At 43.5% G+C, this 24721-nt stretch overlaps 2 protein-coding genes across 3 annotated transcripts in view; both read left to right on the plus strand.

Annotated features, from left to right (window-relative positions):
• ELOVL7 (ELOVL fatty acid elongase 7) overlaps positions 1-1695 on the plus strand; it is a 42080-nt gene extending 40385 nt beyond the window's left edge. The window contains exon 8 of the mRNA XM_081880791.1: positions 8-1695. Within this exon, the coding sequence (XP_081736917.1) occupies positions 8-217 (210 nt within the window). The 3' untranslated portion in view covers positions 218-1695. The remainder of the gene's footprint in view (positions 1-7) is intronic.
• Positions 1696-3136: 1441 nt separating this feature from the next.
• Positions 3137-24721, plus strand: part of DEPDC1B (DEP domain containing 1B) — a 33699-nt gene continuing 12114 nt past the window's right edge. Inside the window, exons 1-7 of one of the 2 annotated variants that reach the window (XM_081880771.1) lie at positions 3137-3265; positions 6950-7215; positions 15975-16110; positions 17434-17561; positions 18333-18463; positions 21538-21585; positions 22999-23139. In XM_081880771.1, coding sequence (XP_081736897.1) covers positions 3218-3265; positions 6950-7215; positions 15975-16110; positions 17434-17561; positions 18333-18463; positions 21538-21585; positions 22999-23139 — 898 coding nt within the window. In that variant the 5' untranslated portion in view covers positions 3137-3217. Of the gene's footprint in view, positions 3266-6754; positions 6836-6949; positions 7216-15974; positions 16111-17433; positions 17562-18332; positions 18464-21537; positions 21586-22998; positions 23140-24721 lie in introns of those variants that run through there. The other variant, XM_081880770.1, reaches the window with a different exon arrangement.

Consider the following 24721-nt stretch of genomic DNA (forward strand, 5'->3'; position numbering starts at 1 on the left):
GTTTTAGATCCAGTTCATTATGGTTACCGTCCATATAGGACAAATCTACTTTATGGATCATTGCCCATACCAGTATCCAATCTTTATGTTCATCATCTGGCTCTATGGCACTTTGTTTTTAATTCTGTTCATGCACTTTTGGTACCATGCTTACACCAGAGGCAAAAGACCCCCCAAGACTTTACAAAACGGCATTACCAGAAACAAAACTGAATGAAAGATTCTGCCACAAAACATGATTGAATGTTTTGACTTGACAATCAAGATGCATAGGTGTACAGCACACACTTGTTTTATATGTGGTTTTCCAAAACAAAACAAAAAACCTTGTATTTTTACTATAAATTATTTGGGATATAATCTTTATGTGGGAGGGAGGGTTAATCTAATGATTAAGAAGAGGCACTGACCTGAAATTTTCAGCACCAATGTACATATTTTTTAAAAATGTATGAAATAAGTTAATACTGAGTTGCACTCTTGGAGATGCATATGAATATTCATTATGGAAATGAAGTGTGCCTGATAAGTATACAAAAGTACTTTGAACACTGACAAAGATACAATTGTTTTGGGCTGGTGTTGTAAATTACTAAGGTCTAAAGGCTACTCAATGAAATGGAATTCAGCTTATCAACTATAGACCTCATTGTCAAATACAGCTACTGTAAACATTAATGTATTTTATAAAACTGTACCATATGAAATACTATGACTATTTAGTCTTAAAAATGACTTTTGTAATTCTAAGGTGCCTTAGGGTATGAAAGAGGTATTGTTGGAAAGGTTGAACTGGTTGCAACGATAATCTCAAGCCTCTTGTTTGAGGGACAATGGTTGTTGCACCCTGTACCCTGAGCTTAAGCTTGATTTGAACCGAATCGTATGTACTTGAGAATATCAATACCTATGGGTTGCATGTTTCAAGGAAAACTGAAGATGGAGAGAAACTTCCCTTGGATTCTGACCACTACTTAACTTGCAGTGAAAATAATTTGAAGTTTACTGATACTTCCACATGAATGTATGTTAGAATTGGGCTGTAAAATGATACAATGCTTATATCTGTGTATGAAGGACTATGTACTGCACATCTGGAGCTAGTGTAAACTCTAAGTCCCAAAATGTAAAACATCAAGTTAGTTCCTCTTTGGCAGGAGTGGCAATTCTGTGGTGCTACACCTGCTGCTAAAATCAGTCCCAGCCTCCGAGCCCAAGTGTCAGGGATGATGAACAACAGCTGGAGACCACGCAGGTTGGCTACCTCTGTTTTGTAGACATGCATTTATGCAGGTTGAGGTTCATGTTGCAAAAAATAGATCCTATGAGAACTCTGACCTCCACCTCTTTTTGAAAGGCTAACCCTGTCTCCTTAGCAGTAGTTAGAACACATTCTTCACAGGCAAAAAGGGCCTCCCTAGGTTTTGTCCCTGGCATCTCCATTGAAGGAATCCTGTCAAGGGAAGGACTCCTGTTTGAAATCCTAGAGTGCCAATCATTTTTTTTAAAAAAAAATTAATGAGTTTCTTACAAAAAAAAAAAAAAAAAAGAGGAAAAAGGGGCATACACACACATATAATATAAACATACATGTTTTGGTTTAAGGGGGGAGGGAGTAAACAATGAATATTGTATTACATCCTCACCAACTCTCGCATTCCAAAATATAATAAAGATCACCCATCCTTCAACAAACTGTTTTAATATACAATTCATTTTCCGCTCTTTCAACATAGCTCAGTTTATTCCTTCCTCTCCATAGATTGAAATCAACATATTTCCTTCTTTGGGCAGGATAGTAACCATTTCACTGTACACATCCTCTAAATTTAGAAACACAATGCAAGGGCTTTTGGGTTGGTTTCATAACCAGTTGTTTGATATTGTCTAAACCTTGATTCTAAAAGATTTAGATTCTTTCAAGTAATCTGCATGGGGTGCAACACCAACATATATGTTATACATATGAAAACATAAACAGTACTGAAGTAGATGAGCCAAGTAGTTTAGTTTCTGTGTAAGGCAGGAGACAAATTATAGAAACATTCTAGCGGTGCAAGGGTATTGCAAAGTTGTGCCTCCACTGCCACTATCTGCACCTAAAGGTAAAGGTTAAAGTTAAAGGACCCCTGGATGGTTAAGTCCAGTCGAATCATGCACCTAAAGATACTATGGAGCTGGAAGAGGTTGCAACATGGGAACTACAGTGATCAACAGTTGAATGAGAGGAAGATGCGTAAAACAAACCCGAATGGTTTGTTTTGAAAGGTTTTTGTGTGAAATTATGCATGGCTTTTTGCCCTCTTGGTAATAGAATAGGGGCCACCCGGTGGATCTGAATCCCGGGAGATGCATTACAGACGCACGGAATTCGCTGTCCACAAATTGTAGTGCCGGTGGTTTTAAAAAGGGCCTGGCAGGGAATGAGGCTTCCAGCGACTATTTCATGCCCATGATGAGAGGCCGTACCATATGGCTCCGAATACCAATTTGCTGGGAATCGCAAGGAGGGGGCAGTGCTGTTTGCGCTCAGGCCCATAAGCATCGGGTTTAGTCAGTCAGGGTGCAAAAAACAACAGCCCCGCCGCAGGAATGGAACAGCGGCATAAGTGACCTTGGCTGCGCGGGCGGCGGAGGCACAATAACGTGACTTGCCCGCGGTGTAATGGAAAGAAGCGCGCGAGAGAGCCACCCCCGCCGCAGCTGCAGACCCTGGAATTCAGAAGCAGCTCCCGCGGCGCGGCGCTCTCTGGATCCGCTCCAGCAAAACATGCGCAGGGTCGCCTTCCGAGTTTCCAAGAATTCTCAATCAGGGCACGTTCTGCTTCTCCTCTCAGCCCGCCCCCGCTGTTGCCAACCGGTAGTAAGGGAGAGAAAGCCCATTGGCTATCACCCGCCGCTATGCAAAACGAGCCCTTGACGTTTTTGAAGCACAGCCAATCAGTTCTTTGCGTTGTGGGGACGCCGAGAGAACAAGAGGTTATTTACATATATGCGTGTGCGTGTAGAAAAGAGAATGAGACTGAAGGGTTAAGACGCGCCCCTTAAAGTGCCACCCTCCAATCGGGTGCGTCCCGAGTAGCCACGTGATCTCAACACGGCCCAATCAGGATTCGCGCGTCTTTGATTCAAACTTTTTCCCTCGCGGGGGTTGCGTAGTGTGTCGGCTGGTCGCCGTGGAAACGGGCCGGTGAGTACTCTCCTGTCGTGGCGGCCGATGGAGCCTCGACTGGTGGGGCCTGGGCCCTACCGCGCCACCCGGCTGGTAAGTGAACGGCGGCTCAGCGGAGGCCGCGCTTCTTTGCCCGGGGCTCCGGCTTCCCTTTGCTCCCGCGAGCGTGAGCGAGAAACGCACTTTGCACATGCTCAGGGGCGCATTCATCTTCATATTGCCGCTCCTCCAGGGCTGGGCCTATCTCAGACGAAGCCTCGGCACGAATGCATCACTGGAAGTTTGGGGACAAGAGTAATGGGGCTACCAGGTAGCTAGAACTCTAGCCATCCCGTTCTTCGGCGACCAGTCCCCACAATGAACGTGGGGATTCAGGCGCGCTGTGCCACTTACGCAGGAGTTGCCCTTCTAGAAGGACCACAGAGGCAGCTGGCAGCATTTCCTGTTTTCCAGCATTAATCTAGGAAGATGCTCTATGTCAGTCCAGGTCAGACCTTATGGGCCAGCAGTGCTGCTTTTGATTGTTAGTAGGTCTTCTGGGTCTCAGGTAGAAGGTCCTTCCTATCAAAGACTAGGTGATCCTTAGCAGATGAAGCCAGAAGTTAAACCCAGAATCTCCTGCAAGCTAAGCACTGAACGATGGGTCCTCCAGTCTTTGTACATTTGAAGTTTCTCTTCTCCCAGACTTCTACTGATTTATGACTTTATTTATTAAAAACAAAATAAAAAAATTCCTTCCAGTAGCACCTTAAAGACCAACTAAGTTAGTTCTAGGTATGAGCTTTCATGTGCACGCACACTTCTTCAGATAATTTAATTTATTTATTAAATTTGCATACTGCCCTTTATCTGAAGATCTCAGGGCAGCTCACAGCATAAAAATATAAAATAAAAACACAAAATACATAATAAGAACAAAACAAACCAATACCACCTGCCCCAAATACATTTAAAAGGGCATAGAATATTAATCTGCCAAAGGCCTGTTTGAAGAGGAACCTTTTCACCTGGCACCTAAAGGCATAGAATGAAAGTAGAATGAAATAAAAAGTAGATAGAATGAAATAAAAACACAAGTAGATAGAATGAAATAAAAACCTCCCTGAGGAGAGCATTCCAGAAACTTGCAGAAGCAGCTTTTTTTAGCCAACCTACTTGCCCCATTCAGAGATTGGTTCCAGGATACCACTATTTTTGAGTGGGATGTCATCACATACTGATAAATTCAGGTTGCACAATTTTCGTGATAAAGCAAGTGATGGGAAAATATCGTGGAAACTCTGGGATAACACTTGCTTTGATGCAACCATTTAATCTCCCTGCAAACATACAAAGATGCATGCTCAATAAGCAGGTCATGCGGAAGTGCCAAAATTCTCCAGTTTATCTGCTGTTCCCCTGGGCCAGACCAGTGAAGCCTCAGTGGAAAAGACCCTCTTCTTTGCATGCCAGGATTTTGAAATCAAAAGCTGGCCTGTGGGCAAAGGTTCTCTTTGCTTTATTATGTCTCCATCACAACGGAGTTACATTCTCTGCATAACCATACCTTCCATCAAGGCAGTAGATGGTTGGCACAACACACTAAAGAGGTGACACAATTTTGCAGACTTCAGGAAAGAAGCACACAGCCACTTTCCCCCTGCTTGGTACGTTTTGCTGCTGTGCTGTGCTGAGCCAAGTCTTCTCTTGGCTACAGCTTGTGTTTAGTGGCTTGGTGCATTGTGCGAACCAGGCCGTGGTCTACACAGGTGAGTTTTATCTTCTGCCTCTACCACCACCAACCCTACAGAAATTCAGTGTGGAGTACCTAAGTCGGTTGGATGGCACCTTGTACACCTTCCAGCAATTCCTGCAGCCAAGCTGGTACCAAATGTATTGCTCTGCTTGAAGGAGTATTGAAAAATAGGACTTTCAAGCCATCTGGCACCAAAATGGCAACTAGTCATTCAGTTTTGGTGACTGTAATACTGTTTTAAGGAGCTTTTTGCCACCTAGATTACGTATATGAGTTTCTAACATTGCTGTCCACTACACACATACACATATCAGTGTATTTCATTTTGTTTCCCTTCTATCCCCCCCCCCTTTATCTTCTGTTCTTTGGCGATCACTTGTAGCCGAGAAAGATTGTCTTCCATGAACACAATCTTAACAGTAAATCAGTAAGTGACTGTGGAGGCCAATTTTGGATCTACATGCCCTTCCAGAGTGGGGACATAGGTTTCCAGGCGGGAGTTGATCATGGTGAGGGTTTGCCAATCGTGCCTTCCTCTTAGCTCGTTTCTCCCTTTCATCTTTGCTTTCAGCCTACTCAGATTAAAGAGCTTTCCATCTGTTCGATATATTATTTTTACTCTGGTGGGGAGTTTCCTTTGGAAAAAGTGTAGGATCATGGCAATGAAAATGATAAATAGAGATGGGGTGCTAACACAACCTTGTTTAACACCTGATCCCACTGTGAATGGTTCACTTTGAGAGCCATTGTTACCTCTGATTGTTGCTGTCATATTATTGTGGAGGAGCTGAAGGATGTTCACAAATTTATCTGGGCAGCCAATTTTCAGAAGGGCACAGGGCATTGCGATTTACAGTGTCAAAGGCCTTAGGTCAATAAACAGCATTTACAGGGGCTGGTTTTGTTCTCTACATTTTTCTTGCAGCTGTGTTGATTGTCCCCCTAGAAGGTCGAAAACCATATTGGGATTCAGGAAGGGTAGCCTCGGATATTTTTAGAAAACTGTTTGCTAAGATCCTTGCAAAAATTTTGCCGGCTGCCACTAATAAAAAGATGCCTTGATAGTTTCTGCAACCCGTTCTATCACCTTTTTAAAGCAGATTGATAATTTTGGCATCCCTAAAGTCTGCTAGGCTCTCATCTCTCTCCCAGATTTTTTTGATGAGCTTGTGAAGTTGTTGTGTAAGTTCAGTTCCCCCTACTTTGAAGACTTTGGCAGGTATCCCATCAGGTCCGCTGGCTTTGTTGTTTTTCATTTGGTTAATAACTACACAATTCTCCCAGATTTGGAGATACTACAATTACATTGTCTTGTCAGTGTCTGGATAATTAACAATCTCTTTGGAGGTTGTTCAGTTGTATCAGCTTGCAGAGTATTTTGCACCGAAGTATAATTGCTAGTTGAGGGACGCGGGTGGCGCTGTGGGTAAAACCTCAGCGCCTAGGACTTGCCGATCGCATGGTTGGCGGTTCGAATCCCTGCGGCGGGGTGCGCTCCCGTCGTTCGGTCCCAGCGCCTGCCAACCTAGCAGTTCGAAAGCACCTCCGGGTGCAAGTAGATAAATAGGGACCGCTTACCAGCAGGAAGGTAAATGGTGTTCCGTGTGCTGCGCTGGCTTGCCAGATGCAGCTTGTCACGCTGGCCACGTGACCCGGAAGTGTCTTCGGACAGCGCTGGCTCCCGGCCTATAGAGTGAGATGAGCGCACAACCCTAGAGTCTGTCAAGACTCGCCCGTACGGGCAGGGGTACCTTTACCTTTATAATTGCTAGTTTCTGCCTTTGGGGGTAATTTCTTGTAGTTTAAGGAGAAATCCCCCCCAAACCCTTAGCTTTGGGGTATAAGGAAATGACTTTTTTGGTATGTGGAGAAAAACTTGTAGGTCTGGGGGCAATACTTTTCCTGCTTATGAAGCCCTCCACTTCCAAGTAAGTTTTCTTTACCTGCTTCCTTTGACCTTCCCTAGCACTGCCTATGTCTGAGCAAACAAGCACTAGTTTGGTTTTGGGTAAATCTTTTTGTATACTTTGTTGTCTTCTCAGTGGAATGAGACTATTGAGCTCTTCCGAGGTGGGATGCCTTTACGGAAGCACCGCTGTCGCTTCAAAAGCTATGAGCGCTGCTTCACCGCTTCGGAGGCCGTTGACTGGCTACACAGGCTGCTGCAGCACAATCAAAATTTCAGCCCAGAAGTGACTCGCACCCAAACAGTTCAGCTCCTCAAAAAGTTCCTGAGAAACCATGTTATCGAAGATATCAAAGGAAGATGGGGCAAAGAGGATTTTGAGGACAATGGTCACCTATATAGGTAAATAAGTGGATACTATTGTTATTTGGGTTGAAATATGAAAGAGGGAGACAGACTTAACTGCAGGAGATTTTGTAATCTACAGTCATACCTCAGGTTACAGACGCTTCAAGTTGCGTTTTTTCAGGTTACGGATGCTCCAAAACCCAGAAGTACCAGAACGGGTTACTTCCAGGTTTTGGAGGTCACGCATGCTCAGAAGACCAAATCGCAACCCGCACGTGTGCAGATGCGCTGCTGCGGGTTGCGAACGTGCGGGTTGCGAACGTGCATCCTGCACAGATCACATTTGCAACCCGAGCATCCACTGTATTGTGGTTTTGCAGCAGCTTCTTGCAACTTTTATCAAATTAAACTCTTGTTCTTTTTTTTTTTTTAATTTGGTACACATTGTTCACACCTATATTTCAAGTTTGGAAACACATGTTTTCAAGCAGCAATACAAAAAAAGTATCCATGATAAATGCACAATTTCTGAAAAAAATTATGAAAACATCCCTGCTACCTTTACATTTCTAAATACAAAACTGACTACCATATTGTTGGTTCTGTGTAGCAAGAGAAGTTCATTTTCAAAAAAGGTAAAATTCAGTCTTCAGGTGTGAATGGTATGAATGAGAGAGAGCCCCCCTTTTTAATTTCTTAAGTCGTTTTTAGGTGATAAATGGAAGTATAGCAGAAAGGTATCATTACTATATATGTACTTTCTGGTGGGAAAGGTTCCAGTTTGTGCTGTCTGCTTTCTGTCAATCTTCCCACTCAGTGAATAAATTGGGATTCATGGAACTGATACTGGGTACAGCTTCTGGCTGCATATATGCTTGGTGGCAGCCCATGATGAATTCTTACCCCGAAATGCTTTTAAACCTGCCCTAGCTCAAGGCAGTAACTGGAGTTGGTGTTCAGATAACATTTGAAAGCTCAAAGGTTGCTATTTGTAGACTGCAAACATTAAGGCATTAAACACGCCTTCATAAAAAGGAAATGGGTAACAGGTCATGTAGCAAAGGCTTTTAAAACCTTAATCAAATGTTTGACTACACCCAAGGGTTATTTTTACATAAAAATGAAGCAATGTGCAGTATAAACAGCAAATATGGATTGTCCAAGAGTCTTTAATTAAACTGGTATGACCTATTAGTGTTGGATGAGATCCATTGATTAAGAGTACAGTGGTACCTCAGGTTACATACGCTTCAGGTTACAGACTCCGCTAACCCAGAAATAGTGCTTCAGGTTAAGAACTTTGCTTCAGAATGAGAATAGAAATTGTGCTTCAGCGGTGCGACGGCAGCAGGAGGCCCCATTAGCTAAAGCGGTGCTTCAGGTTAAGAACAGTTTCAGGTTAAGAACGGACCTCTGGAATGAATTAAGTACATAACCCGAGGTACCACTGTACATTTATTGGACCCACCAGTTACAATAAATTAGGAGTTTAAAATAATGTGATAATATCCTTGGTCACTGTAGGCAGGAGATTACACGTTTGTGTACCTTGGCAATGATTACTTTCTAGCATGAAGGAAATAATTGGCCGACATTAATATGACTTAGATGTTTCCTGTGTTTTGACATTTGCGATGCATCTTCTTAGCATTTTCTGAAACAATGCAGGCTGGAGTTCCTGCCTTATGACTCTTGCATGCCTGCAACTTGAGCCACGTTAAGAGTCACACGTGTTTATCCCCGTGTGCCGCCATCTTGCATTTTCCTCAACGAAGCAAAGTTCTCTTGTACAATGGTTAAGAATTGTGCAGCTGTAGTATATCTAGTACCTTGTCATGCATGGTAGACTAGTTACAGCCAGACTAGACTACTGTAATATGGTCTGTGTGGGGCTGCCATTGAAGATGACTGAGTGTGCATTTGGGCATGTGGAGTGTTGTGTTATACCTTTTTATCCAATACTGGCATATACCTACAGGATCCCCTCTCCTGGCATGCCCCATGGAGGACCTTAAGGTCCATAAATAGCAACACCCTAGAGGTCCCGGGCCATTAGGAAGGTAGATTAGCCTCAATCAGAGCCAGGGTTCTTTCAACACTGGCTCCGGCCTGGTGGAACGCTCTTTCTCATGAGACCAGGGCCCTGCGGGACCTGATTTCTTTCCCCTGGCCTTTGGCTTAGAATCAGTTTGATTCCCTCCCCCTCTTTTTCCTTTCTCCTCCTGTAAAGAGGCTGCATCTTAATGTTTTAATGTAGCATTTTAATCTTGTTTTTTAAATTGTATTTTAATCAACTTGTTTTTATTATTGGTTGTTAGCTGCCCTGAGCCCGGTATTGGCTGGGGAGGGCAGGGTATAAATAAAATTTATTATTATTATTATTATGTCATTCTAAATTACATTCACACCAGTGGTCATGGTGTGGCTCAAGAATTTGTGTCATTGGACAATGTCGATACTTTCCACACACATGTGCTTCAATCCATCCTTGATTCCCCCATGTAAACAGCTAGAAAGTACTTTATGCTCGTATACCACACCAAATTTTGTCACTTTTCTCCTGTGATTTTCCAGGTTAAGGGGATTGCAAACAGATTTTTTTCCTGGAATAAAAAACAACAACACATGGGAATGGTTGCTAGCCATGCACTATATGCCATTAGTTTTCCGGAAGTGGTCTTTATGTTACGTGTAAACTCAAATATAGTAGAGAAATTAATAGTTAGGGAAATGCTGGGGAAACAGAATAAACTGCTGTGTGAATGCAGCCTGAGAAACCAAAGGTGGTATAGAATGCAACCGCTTGTCATTGGGGCTAGGCAGTCAGAGCTCATACTGGTTCTGTAATAGTTGCACTGGCTTATTTCCATTTGAAAGTACTGGTTTTAAGCTTTAAAGTCCTAAATGGTTTGGGGTGAGCATTATCCTACTAAATGGTTTGGGACGAGCTGCCCCAAGTTGCTGGGGAAACCCAGCCAGGTGGGCGGTGTATTAATAATAATAATAATAATAATAATAATAATAATAATAATAAGTGTCACAGGCTGCTGAGGTTCATTGAGACTTTACAAAGGGCTGAGCCTTGGTAGGCCCTTCCCTGGAGGAATTCTTGCCAAGAGAGGTTCAGCAGGAGCCATCCTTGCTTGTTTTTAGGGGTCTTGTAAAAACTGTACCGTGGCTTTTCAAACCTGAGATTCTCTGCCAGCCAACTTTACCTGATGGGTTTTCCCTCTCCCCACCCCCCTTTCTTTTTTCTTTCTGTTTTCTTCTCCCCCTAATGCCTCAACAAATGAAACGGATTTGTAAAAACGTTACATGGAAGAAGAAGAAGAAAAAAAAACAAAAAACGAGGCACTACACTTCTGTAAAACAAGAAAATCCTTAATAAAAAATATTTTAAAAAAAGAGTTCAGATGTAAACAACAACAATAAAGTTCATAGAGACACTAAAATGGATAGAGAATGAAAGCTGCTCATATAAATATGAAGGAAAACGTTAATACAACCATATATTATGGAAGGAGGCAGGTACAGTTTAGTCTTACAGAGTCTTTGCTTGTGTGCTGGATCAACAGCCACCAGCCTGCCATGAATTTCTTTTGGGTTTCTTGCCCTCTCGCGACACACAGTTTTGAATCAGATTCTCATAAAGTGCTATGTCCAAAACTACATTATATCAATTTTGTTCCTTTGCAGTTCCTAGCTATCATTATTCTTGCTGCCATTAATAAATAACCAATAAGTAAATGTTTCTATAATAATGCTTGGTTGTCTCCATTGAATATACCCAAAATGTTACTTCAGAATTCTTCTTTTATTTACGTTTTTCTTTGGTTTTATGATCAAGGTGTCTCCCCTGCCAGGTAAAAGGCGGAGATTACAAAGCTAGCCATACATAGATTCTTCTTCACAAAGGGCGGCAAATATGTTCCAGCAGCCTTAAGGGTTTTCAACGCAAAGCCCGTTTCCCAACTCCTGTATGCAGCAAACGTCTGGCATAATGGGGACCTGCCAAAGCTAGATGGCTTTCAGGCAAAATTTATACGATCTCTGCTGCAGGTACCTAACTGCGTCCCCAACTCCGTACTTTTGTTGGAAGCTGGTGAATGCCCAATTTCAGCTAGAGCGTGGTGGGCTGCCCTAAGACATTGGCTCAGGATTTCAGTGTTTAATCTAGGGAAGGGTCTGTACCAACATTTGCCCAATGAGGAATTTGTTAGCAAATGGCAGAAAACCATGGCTAAAAAAGCCACCTCTATTGGTCTGTCTCCCCCCCAACTGTATTACCTGGGCTATGAAGGCGCCCAAAAGGCTTTAAAGCAAAGATTATGGGACAATGCACACAGTGACTTGCGATCTCGATCACATGCAGTCTGTAGTCCACTGGCAGCAGGAGTTCAATATGGGTATGTCTTTGAGTTAACATCTTACATCAAAAACCTGACAGTACCTAACTATTGAAGGCTTTTTACCAAGGCCAGACTGAATGTCTTCCCCTCTGCAGTGCTGGATGGTAGGTTGAGAGGAGTTCCCTACCAGGACAGACTTTGCTCGTGTGCTCAAGACATCGATTGCATAAATCATATTTTGTTACATTGTGCGAAGTTTGAGCAGGCCAGGGCTGAATTGATTCTACCTTTGCTGGTGCCTTTCCCGGGAAAGTCAGAGGCTCACTATGTCAGGTTCCTACTGGAAGACCGGACAAAAGCTAGAACTTTGGCAGTGGCAAAGTTTCTATCGGTGGTTGCAAGAACAAATGAGCCCTATATTCCAAACAAAGTGCTTGATTAACCTGAAGGTAGGCTGTATGAACTCTGTATTGATTTGTAATGTTTTGTTGGTCTCTGGACCGTAATAAAGATTGTTGTTGTTTCTTTGGTTTTATTGTAATACTGTGTGTTACAATTTGAATGTTACAATACGAAACACACAGTATACACAGTTTTATATGAAACTATATAATACTGAAACGAATACAGTGGTGCCTCGCAAGATGAAATTAATCCGTTTCGTGAGGCTCTTCGTATAGCGGTTTTTTCATCTTGCGAAGCAAGCCCACTGACAGCTTAACGGATTAGCGCTATTAGCGGTTTAGCAGCTTTTAGCGGATCAGCTGATAAGCGGCTTATCAGCGGATCAGCTGATAAGTGGCCTAGGGCTTAGGAAAAGGGAAAAAAACCCCGCAGGAACTCGCAAGACATTTTCGTCTTGCGAAGCAAGCCCATAGGGAAATTCGTTTTGCGAAGCACCTCCAAAACGGAAAACCCTTTCGTCTAGCGGGTTTTCCGTGTTGCGAGGCGTTCATCTTGCGGGGCACCACTTTAAATAAGTCCCTGCTCACTGGTCTACCTTTAAGACCAATTGGGTATTTGCATTTTTCATAGAATCATAGAATTGGAAGAGACCACAAGGGCCATCGAGTCCAACCCCCTGCCAAGCAGGAAACACCATCAGAGCACTCCTGACATATGGTTGTCAAGCCTCTGCTTAAAGACCTCCAAAGAAGGAGACTCCACCACACTCCTTGGCAGCAAATTCCACTGTTGAACAGCTCTTACTGTCAGGAAGTTCTTCCGAATGTTTAGGTGGAATCTTCTTTCTTGTAGTTTGGAACCATTGCTCCGTGTCCGCTTCTCTGCGCAGCAGAAAACAACCTTTCTCCCTCCTCTATGTGACATGCTTTTATATATTTGAACATGGCTATCATATCACCCCTTAACCTCCTCTTCTCCAGGCTAAACATGCCCAGCTCCCTTAGCCGTTCCTCATAAGGCATCGTTTCCAGGCCTTTGACCATTTTGGTTGCCCTCCTCTGGACACGTTCCAGTTTGTCAGTGTCCTTCTTGAACTGTGGTGCCCAGAACTGGACACAGTACTCCAGGTGAGGTCTGACCAGAGCAGAATACAGTGGCACTATTACAGTGGTGCCTTGCAAGACGAAATTAATTCATTCCGCGAGTTTTTTCGTCTAGCGAATTTTTCGTCTTGTGAAGCACGAAATCCCATAGGAATGCATAGGAATCCCATAGGAACTAGCCTCCTTCTCAGGGGAGTCCCCTGTCTCCTCCTTGGTGGAGACGGTGTGCTCTGTTGCTTCCAAGAAGAGCTCCAGCTCTCTAATTCTTTGGAGCGCAGCTACACGTTCCTCTAGTTGCTGGACTTTGTCTTCTAAGAGGGCAATCAACATGCAATTGCTGCAGGTAAAGCTGCCGGCAACCTTTGGCAAGATGGCAAACACTGCGCAGGAACTGCAGGCGACTGCAGCTGTTCCCTCCCCCTCCATCTTGAGAACGTGTCGTTGGGGGTGGCTACAGCAGTCCTCCATCATAAAAAGCATGAAGACAGGACAAATAACTCCCCTCCAAAAAAACCCTAGGTCTCCCCCAACAAACGTTTGAGACTAGCTCCTCTAAATCTAAAAGATGGATCAAACTGTGCGCGCCGCTGCCCTGCAAGCTCTGATAAGCTCCTCCCACAGCTAATCACCTGCCTCAACAGAAAAGTGAGCAGGGTGCAACTTTTGGAGACCCATGGTTTGGGATGGTGACTGTCCATAGAGCCAAAAATATATTTTGAAGTATTTTTCCTGTACAGTGGTACCTCGGTTTTCGAACGCCTCCATTGACGAACATTTCTGAACTTGAACGCCGTAATCACAGAAGTCAATGCTTCAGTTTTTGAACATACCTTTGATGTCAAACAGGAAACGCAGCTTTTGTATTGAGTTTTCCATATTGAGTTTCCGGTTTTGGAACTCGAATGGTCTTCCGGAACGGATTACGTTCGAAAACCGAGGTACCACTGTATCCCTGTGGTGCTTTCTCCCATAATGTACACGATGCTGAGTAAGCATCTTATCTTTTTATTCTGTGAACTGGTATGAAGGGAGGTATACAAATTTAATAAATAATTGTGTTTCCACTGTATTGTTTTCTCTTTTATTGGACTGTCCTTCCTTCCTTCCTTCCTTCCTTCCTTCCTTCCTTCCTTCCTTCCGTTCCATTTGTCTTCTTGGCATTTGTTCTACCTCCTTCTGTACCAGAATTTGAAACAAATATATATTTTTATAGAATAATGTAAGGCAGGGCAAAGGTAACAATGGGTGGATCAAAATATGTGACTCAAACCTTTGTACATTTGGCTACATTCCAGCCATGCAGAAATCCAGAGGCTTTTGCACACACATGCCTCTCTCCACCTTCCATCAAGGCTCAAGCAAGAAGCATTATCATAGTTCAGCATCACATTCCAGACTGGCAAAACCACTCAAGGAGGATATGGAATAGAGCAGTGAGAAAGCATGGTTCTCAACTAGTTTCCCTTCTTAAAAAAAATGTAAAGGAACTTTCAGATTTCAGCAGTGCTTGGTGTTAATTGTTTAGCAGTCTGGTATTATTTTATCAGTTTATTTATTAAGAATTTTGTATGGCTGTCCCCGTAGAGTGAATTAACTTGCCAGAGATCAATGCAGTAAACTGAAGCTGTGGTTTTGGAGGCCTATATCTTATCTACCAAAGCATGTTGTTCTTCTTAACTTTCAGGACAATGGATATATTTGGAGCACCATCTGGTGGACAATTGCAAACCGTTTTTCTCTCTCTCCCCCCCCACCTGACCTAGTAATTATTGCAGGTGGGAGATTAATTGCTTTTACTTTTGCTGTCTTTATTGTTAAATTGCTTTGGGATGTTTTATGGCGAGTGATTCATAAATGAATAAAATAGCATAGGAACACATAGGGGAAGCTTATTTACACAGCAATCGATGATGCCTAAAGCCTTAATCTTAGCTTTGTTATTTACAGAATAATGGCTTGGGTCAGTTGCCCTTTCTTTTTTTCAAAGACAGAGAAAAGAGAGTAAAAGTTATCAGCTGGGTCTGTGGTTTGACTTGATTTAGGGTCAAAGGATAACACTCCAGCTGATGAGCTGTACTAATTTTGAGCTGCTGTACAATTCTATAAGCAACTTAATGAGAGAAACTGCTCCCTAGAAGAACATACTAGCTCCTGGCTTTTCACCCATCCACTTTCCTCATGTGGGCATTTCCCATTGGCTCCATCTACACTATAGATTTAAAGCAGTATCATACCATTTTAAACAGTCATGCCTTTCCCCAAAGAATCCACTTTCCTCATGTGGGCATTTCCCATTGGCTCCATCTACACTATAGATTTAAAGCAGTATCATACCATTTTAAACAGTCATGCCTTTCCCCAAAGAATCCTGCAAACTGTGGTTTGTTAAGGGTGCTGATGTTGTGAGGCGCTTATTGCTTTTACAGAGCTACAATTCCCAGAGTGGTTTAACAATCAACCCTCTACCCAGGAAATTCTGGGAACTGTAGTTCTGTGAGGGGAACAGGGGTCTCCTAAGAGCTCTCAGTATGCTTAGCAAACTACAGTTCCCAGGATTATTTGGGGGGAAACCAGGACTGTTTAAAGTGGTATGATACTGCTTTAAATCTATAGTGCAGATGAGGCCCATTACTTTTTTCATTAACCAGCCCAGCTCTGGAAAGGGTCCATGTTGATGGAGCAATAGAATATTATTCTGCTGTTTCCATCAACTAAGTCTGTGCATGATATGAAAGAGTTCCAGCCTTTCCTTTTGCACATTGATGACTTCGTTGGATTCATCCCAGAATCAGCTTCTAGGTCAAGAAGGCCAGTGTGTAAACATTTCACATGTGCCTCAAACAATTAGATTGCAACCAGAAGATGTGAGTCCTCTCTCTCTCTCTCTCTCCCTGCCCCTCACAATGTTCACAAGCTGGACTCAGTTGTGGCTTTAACACTTTGTTTTTCATTTTAGATTTCCTCCTTTCTCGCCACTCAAACCATATCCCAAACGATCCCCGTACCGAAAGGAAGTTGTCAAATTCCCAAACTGGAATGATTTTGAAAGAGATACTTTCCGAGAACAGATCCCAGGGAAGCCCCTCATGTTGGTAAGATTTCCATCTGTATGAATATCATTTTGATGCGGAAGATGCTAACTACAAGCTCCTGTTGACTGACATATCTGTGAAAGGCATCTTTTGGTTCCTCCCAAGGGGCGAGTGACAGAGGAGCCAATCAGGCTCTGTGGAGAAGTGTTGCTACACCCAGTTCAGTCCTTGACACCTTTTGGAGCTGACTTCCACCTGGGTGTGGACCAGACAATCCTGGGCTGTGGCTTTGGTATTGCCATCACCAACTTTCCCTTCTTCCCTCTGGGTAGAGAACATAATTGCTATGGACTATGATTAGTCAATAGTTGCAGGAGCTGGAAAAGAATCCTACTCACGACATATGGGGTGGTATGGATTTTGCCTTCCCTACAGCAATTAAGAGCTTATGGTTAATCTTACTATTTATTATTTATTGAATGTATACACTGCCCTATACCCAGAGGTCAGGGCGGTTCACAGGAAAGATCAACAGAAAAACAACAATGTATATAATCAAAATATTTTTTTTTTTAATAAATATTTATTAAGGTTTTTTTTATAAAAGAAATGCACAGATAATAGACAACATTAGTTATGTCATAACAAAATCTCATAACTTTTTTGGACTTCCTCACGTCTCCTGCTCCCACTTACATCGTTGAATAATTTTTTCAAGCAAATTATCATCTTATTTACCATGTATATAATCAAAATAAAGACAGTAACCCAATAACACCCCCCCCCCAAAAAAAAGAGAGCTGCATTTTATAAGGGCATTGGATGTCAATCAGATCAACCAAAGGCTTGGTTAAAAAGGAACATTTTTGCCTGGCACCTAAAGGTGTATAATGAAGGCACCAGATGAACCTCCCTGGGGAGAGCATTCCACAGGCAGGGAGCCACTGCAGAGAGGCCCGTTCTCGTGTTGCCACCCTCTGGACCTCTCGAGGAGGAGGCACACGAAGGAGGGCCTCAGAAGTTGATCTCAGGGTCTGGGTAGGTTCATATGGGAAGAGGTGGTCCTTGAGGTTTAAGGCTTTATAGGTCAAAACCTATAACCTTTGAATTGGGCCTAGAAACCAGTTGGTAGCCAGTGCAGTCAGACCAGGATCGGTGTAAAATGCTCAAACTGTCTTGCTCCGGTGAGCAACCTGGCCGCTGAATTCTGCACTAGCATGTAGGACACATTATCTTCTCTGCACTGTTGCTTAGAAATGTACTGGAGAATTGGCAATTATTTGCAACTAACCTCTCTGGATCGGTGTAGGATTAGGGTCCTTATTAAGGGAAATAATTATTATATACAGTACTAAAACTTGTTATCTTTCTCGTCTCTTGTAGAATTCTGAAATGTGGTTCAAACGTCACAGTATTGCAATTGGAGAAGTACCAACGTGCAAACTCATACATCGCCGACAACTAACAGAATCAAATCTGGAAGATATATGGAGGTCCATGACTCTATCGCAGTAAGTAGATTGCATGAACCTTTCTCTGTCAACCTAAGCTGAGAGTAAGTAGCAGAAAGCAACATGCTGTGCTTTGCATGCATGCATAAATAAATAAATATTCCAACTTGCCACTAAGAAAATACAAAGTCAGCAATTCAGTAATCCATAAACTGAAATTCTTTTGCCTTTTTTCAGCTGGCTTGTTGACTCAAGCCCCTGAACTGCAATGCCCACCTTTTAAAAAATAATAATAATACAGTGGTACCTCGGGTTAAATACTTAATTTGTTCTGGAGGTCCGTTCTTAACCTGAAACTGTTCTAGAGGTACCACTGTTTACTATAGAATATTGCTGGAATGTGGTGCGTGATGCCTTTAGTTATTTTGGTTAGTTATTTTAGTTATTTTGGGTTGTTTCGTTCTCTAGAGCGTGGACACTCTCACTGGTTTTTCCCAACTGGGGGGAGGTTGGCATTTATAAAATGCACTTTGATGGGTAAAAACGGGTTTTCCATTATGACATGCAACCTCAGTATTATAGTCACATGTATCTAAAATATATGGGCGCTGTGTCTGTAAAGTGTTCGTTTTAAACCAGAATGTTGTTTTTTCTATTGGTATTGCAAGCTTTGAGGCGGCTTGTGATGCCTATTAAAACATACTGCATCTGTCTGAACTTTTTGTATTTCAGTAAAAGTACTTCATTGTGATGTGCGGTGCTTCTACAAGTAACTATGCTGCCAGTCTGATAAACCTGTTTGTTTCCCCACCTCCCACCCTCTTACTGCAGCTTGCAAAAGACTTTAGGCTTGGATTCTCTGAATGACATGTTGGACATTAAACTTGTGAATCCAAAGCATATAATTCAGAATGTGTATAATGTTAACAAGCAGGGGGTTGTCATCCTAGAAGATAAATCAAGTAAGTAGAGTAATTTGTTTAGTTTGTTACAGCTTTTCTAGGATTTGTGCTTGATAATATGGTAATTCAGTGGGGAAAGGGGAGGAACATTCTGTAGCTGAATCATAAAGATAGACTTTTCTCCCCAGAAGAAGAAAATTACTATATACCATCAAAGAGTATTGGGGAGTGTCATGTTATTTACAGTTACAGATAGGTAGCCGTGTTGGTCTGCCATGGTCAAAACAAAATAAAAAAATTCCTTCCAGTAGCACCTTAAAGACCAACTGAGTTAGTTCTAGGTATGAGCTTTCGTGTGTATCTGAAGAAGTGTGCATGCACACGAAAGCTCATACCTAGAACTAACTCAGTTGGTCTTTAAGGTGCTACTGGAAGGATTTTTTTTATGTTATTTACATTTATTTAGTTGTTTGTGGGGCTTCTCAAGTTTGGACTATTGTACATTTTTGAATGATTTCTGAGAAGTTATCCACGAATACAACTTCATGTCCTTTCCATAAGACATTCTGAACCAGTAAGAGCATTAGGTGGTAATTGTACACTATTTTTATGGAGGTAAACAAATCCATAATTAAAAGACAGGCTGTTCTTTATTATCATCTAAGTAGATAAGTGGGATGTGGGTGGTGCTGTGGTCTAAACCACAGAGCCTAGGGCTTGTTGATCAGAAGGTCTGTGGTTAAATCCTCTCGATGGGGTGAGCTCCCGTTGCTCAATCCCTGCTCCTGCCAACCTAGCAGTTCGAAAGCACATCATAGTTCAAGTAGATAAATAGGTACCGCTTAGGCAGGAAAGTAAACGGCGTTTCCGTGCGCTGCTCTGGTTCGCCAGAAGCGGCTTAGTCATGCTGGCCACATGACCGGAAGCTGTACTCAGCCAATAAAGCGAGATGAGCGCTGCAACCCCAGAGTCGGCCACGACTGGACCTAACGGTCAGGGGTCCATTTACCTTTAAGAAGATAAGCAGAAGTGTTAAAGTTTCATGATTCAACATCACCTTGCTGAGTAATTTCCTTTTATGTGATGCCAACCTGTTTGAGGCTGATTACACAACCAACAAACATGGCGTAATTGTTTCTTATTAAGGCTGGCTTCCCCCCATGACACATCCTTTGTATGGACATAAACTGTGGGCGTGTAATCTGAAGGCAGCATGAGTTTTGTTTTTCTGCAGTTGTATCTGTTTAGAAGGCTCCCTGTCGCTCCGCAAAATTAAATACTTCCCTGTTTCCAAACTTGACGCATATGTGCACATAGGTCTTTGTTGCACTATGGTGATTCTGCAGCGTATTGTTGTGGAATTCCTTCCTGCGGGAAGCAGTGGTGGCCAGCAGCTTGGATGGCCTTAAAAGAGGATTAGACAACTTCACAGAGGTTAAGGCTGTCAATGGCTAATCTGCCTCCATGGTCAGAGATAGCAATGCTTCTGAATACCAGTTGCTGAAGATGCCAGGAGGGGAGAGGGCTCTCGTTCTCAGGTCTTGTTGTGGGTTTCCCAGAGGCATCTGGTTGGCCACTGTGAGAACAGGATGCTAGACTACATGAGCTAACCTAGGTGATCCTGTGCTGCTGAAGCATTTTGTTGCTATTATTGCGGGCTGCTTAACAGATCGTAATCCACTGCAAATGTTTTTATTATAATGTAGTATTATTTATTTTTAAATTTTATTATTATTGTTATTATTGTTATTAACACACAAAAATGGAGGTCAATTGGAAACCTTTATTGTACAACAAGTGACTAACCTGTAACAACAACAACAACAACAACAATTTTTATACCCTGTCCTCCCCAGCCAAGGCCAGGCTCAGGGCAGCCAACAAGCAACACTAAAAACAAGCTGAATGAATACAACTTTAAAAAAAGATTAAAATACAACAGTAAAATATTGAAACAGTAAAATATTAAAATGCAGCCTCATCACAGGAGGAGAAAGAAAAAAGAAAGAAAGAGGGGGAGGGAATCAAATTGGCTCCAAGCCAAAGGCCAGGCAGAACAACTCTGTCTTACAGGCTCTGCGGAAAGAAATCAGATCCTGCAGGGCCCTGGTCTCATGAGACAGAGCGTTCCACCAGGCTGGAGCCAGTGTTGAGAAAGCCCTGGCTCTGGTTGAAGCTAATCTAACTTCCTTAGGGCCCGGGACCACTAGGGTGTTGCTATTTATGGACCTTAAGGTCCTCCGTGGGTCCTAATAGCACTTGTTCTGCAAAGGTGTTGGGTTGGATCCAATGGCAGACCTACTCAGAGTAGGCCAATTGAAGTTAATGGACATGACTAACTTGGGTTCAATGGGTCTAAGTAGGACATAGTTGTTTCCACCTGTGCCGTATGTGAAGTGGTTCTTGGGATGGAAATGAGCAGCTGCCGCCAATACAAACTGTCCAAAGATATAGAGCAGGGTTTTCCAAACTTGGGTCTCCAGTAGTTTTTTTGGACTACAATTCCTATGATCCCAAACTGCTGGGTTCTGCTAGCTAGGGGTCATGGGAGTTGTAGTCCAAAACCAGCCGGAGACACAAGTTTGAGAAACCCTGACAAAGAGTGACTATGTCTGTCCTCAGAGATAAATGCCGTTCTTTTTTATGGCTCAAGACTGAGGCGGAGACTGTATTGTGTACTTCTCTGATGGAAATCGCTGTCCTAATCACCATCGTCACTACTATTTACCTGCCCTTTCCCCGAAGTTCCCAGGGCGGGTTACATCTATTAAAGCACAGTGTTGAAAACCTTTTAAAACAACTTGCAATCACAGAAATAAGGCGGGTCCTGAAAATATACACCCCAGTTTTCAAAAGCCAGGGTAAACAGAAGAGTCTGCAGGCTTTGTTGAAAGCTGTATAACAAAGATTCCAGATGTACCCCTGTTGGGAGGAAGTTCCAAAACCTGGGTTGCCATAGAGAAAGCCTTCTGCCAGGCTACCACCCTGGAGTTGACTGGGATGACTCTATGGCTGTTGATTTCCTCCTGGATGAGGCTTTCCTGTAGCTTGTAAATCTATTCCTCTGCTTCGTAAAAGTCAGTGTTGATCTATTTAACGATTTTTGAAAATTCTCACATCTCTATTCACTGCAGAGGAGCTGCCTCACTGGGTTCTATCGGCAATGAAGTGTCTGGCAAGTTGTAAGTATCAGTTTGATTTCAGTGTGAATAGGGAAACTCCTCCCCCTTTTCTGTTTTAAGAAAGCCATTTTGACAAGGGCAAATAAGGCTTCATTCATCATTACGAGCCGCAGTGTGAGGCCGTCTGTTTGTCACGGGCTAGTTGGACGCAGAGGAATAGTGGGAGGAACCAGCTGGGGAACCACCAAGGGAAGAAGGCTCAGAGCCCGTGGATTGGTAGTAGGACACCGATGAGTGGTCAGAGGGAGAAAAAGGAGAAGACTGGGAAGAGGACGGGTTGGAAGCTGAAGGCAACAGGGCTTAGGGAGCAGGGAAAGTGTAGCAGAGAGAAGTCGAGAATCAGAGGTGGAATCTGAAGCAGAGAGGAGGGAGGCCAAGAGGCAGAGATGAGTCGGGTTGATGAAGGATCACTGGTGTCTCCCCCTCTTGCTGTGACAAGCTCCCCTCCCGGCATCCCAGGACCAGAAGAAGTATGACGAGGGAGGAGCAGAGACAGGCGTAGTCTCAGATTGCTTGGGAAGACCCCGGGGTAGGGGGAGGATAAGGCAACTGTGGGAAGGCAGAAACCTTCATTCTTAGCAACTGATTCATGTGGGCAAGACCTGCTGGAGAAGAGCCGCTGTGCTCATTTGGCCTGACACTCCTGTGCAGATCCTGTTTTTGCTAATAGAGAGTTAACTCCAACTTGCTCGGTCAATAAGGCTTCATTCATCACCACACGCTGCATAGTGTTGTTCCTTCCCTGTTTGCTCAGTAAAGACAGAAGTCCAAGCTCACATGGGTAGAACTTAGTTCATAGTAGAGTATCCCATTCCTACTACCTTTGCTGTTTGACTTCAAATTTTGTATTACTGGGGAGCCCTAGGAACTGCCCAGTGGATCAAGACGTTCAAGACAACAAGAAAACTGTCTTGCATGGAGTCACAGAGAGCATAATAGGTTAGGATTCTGCTTCAGCATTGACTAAGCCCCAGCTGAGCAGCTTTATAGCCCTACCCCTTCCCCTTCCTCTTCACACGTATAGCTCTGGGATGCTTGGCTGCTTATTTGGAAACATTGGCTGCTCATCAGTTATGGGTATCTTGTGTGGTAGTCCTCATCTTAAATCCTCATGCTGGGCATTGGCCTGCTATGTTGTATCACATGATCAACCATTACCCAGCATTGACTGATATGGGCAGCTACTTCTGTGTGATGGTTCCATCTGAAGCAATCTTTGTGAAGATCTCCCTCCATGTACAATGCTTTCATGGGATGTGAGCCACTAGAAGCCCCTGGGCCAAATCCCCCACCCGCCCACTATGCCAGAGTATATGCCATGTGGTCCTCCTCACATTGCCATCCTGTTAATAATGTCTGTCGGCCAGCACAAGCCATTCATTTCTTCTCTGTCCTTTGCCCCCATCACAATAGGGCCCAGGTGTCCGGATCTGAAACAACCGACATACTCAGGATTTGAAAGAGATGTCTTCAGAACCATAGCGGATTACTATGGCCACATGAAGGAGCCTCTTCTCACTTTCCAGTTTTTTGATCTCTTCGTCAATGTTCTAGGTAAGAACTCTTTCCCTCTGGAGGTCTGTCACTCTTTGACTATTTCCCCCCTGGAACACGTGCAGAGGAGGGCAACCAAGATGGTCAAGGGTCTGGAAGCCAAGCTTTATGAGGAATGGTTGTAGGAGCTGGGTATTTTTAGCTTGGAAAAGAGGATACTGAAAGGAGATATGATTGTTGTTGTTGTTGTTTAGTCGTTTAGTCATGTCCAACTCTTTGTGACCCTATGGACTAGAGCACTCCAGGCACTCCTGTCTTCCACTGCCTCCCGCAGTTTGGTCAAACTCATGTTAGCAGCTTCGAGAACACTGTCCAACCATCTCATCCTCTGTTGTCCCCTTCTCCTTGTGCCCTCCATCTTTCCCAACATCAGGGTCTTTTCCAGGGGGAGATATGATAGCCATCTTCAAATATATTAAGGGCTGTCACGTGGAAGAGGGAGCAAGCTTGTTTTCTCCTTCTCTGGAGGGTAGGACTTAAACCAGTGGCTTCAAGTTGCAAGAAAGGAGATTCTGACTAAACAGCAGGAAGATTTCTGACAATAAGAGTTGTTTTACAGTGGAACGGACTTCATCGGAAGGTGGCCGACTCTCCTTCCTTGAAAGGTTGGGTGGCCACCTGTCATGGATGCTTTAGCTGAGATTCCTGCATGACTGGGGTTGGACTAGATGACCCTTGGGGGGGTTACCTTCCAATTCTGCAATTTTAAGATTCCATAAGCAATCAGGCAATTTCGAGGTGCTTTGGGCCCAAGTTGTTTAGGGCTTTGTGAATTACCACGAGACCCTTTCTCACTCCCAATGCCCCTGGAAGAACACTGCCAGTGCCCCACCAGTGCCAGTGCCCCACTAGGTTTTTCCAGCCACTCTGGGCGGCTTCCAGAGGAATATAAAACACAATAAATCATACGGACGTGAAGGGTGTCAGTCTGTGTGGAGAGGGGGATTGGTTGCCCCAGGTCTCATGTAGGTGTAAAGTTACTCCACTGCTGGAGGCATGACTATGGTTTGAAAGGAAGAACTTTGACCTGGGATTTCTCCCAAGCCTGGAAATGAAACCTCTTTTCAGGGAGGCAGTGCAGATGAGAAGAGCAGAAAGGTTGCAGCTACTGCGGTTTTCTTGAAACTCTAGTAATCTACTTCATCCTAAACATGGTTATGCTAATTCCCGAATGATATAACTATTAAAGTCAGAGTTTACCAGTCTTGAATTATCGTGTTTACTATCTCAGCAGATGTTTTGAAATTCAAGGTTGCAGTGATGTGTGAACTGAATCATTTCGTAGTGATTCAGAGCTGCTGCCATTTGTCTTTGCCTGCAACCGCAAATTTATTTGGTGGTTCGCACTCAGCCCTGGGAGTGAACCCTGAGCTACTGGATTTGTCACGAATGCACAACAATTTTGCCGCCTTCTCCAACACCTGTGCAGGAAGCCAAGCTCCGGCACACCATTTTATTCCAGAACATATGCAGTTATTGCTAATTATCCTTGCAAGGGACCAGGGCAGTTGCCACCACTCCTGGCCAGGTACAGGGCGGCAGTCCATGCACGTAGCTTCTCTCTGGGAGATTGTCAAAAGAG

This window comes from Podarcis erhardii (assembly GCF_964252035.2).
Source record: "Podarcis erhardii genome assembly, chromosome: 11".
Classification (NCBI taxonomy): domain Eukaryota; kingdom Metazoa; phylum Chordata; class Lepidosauria; order Squamata; family Lacertidae; genus Podarcis; species Podarcis erhardii.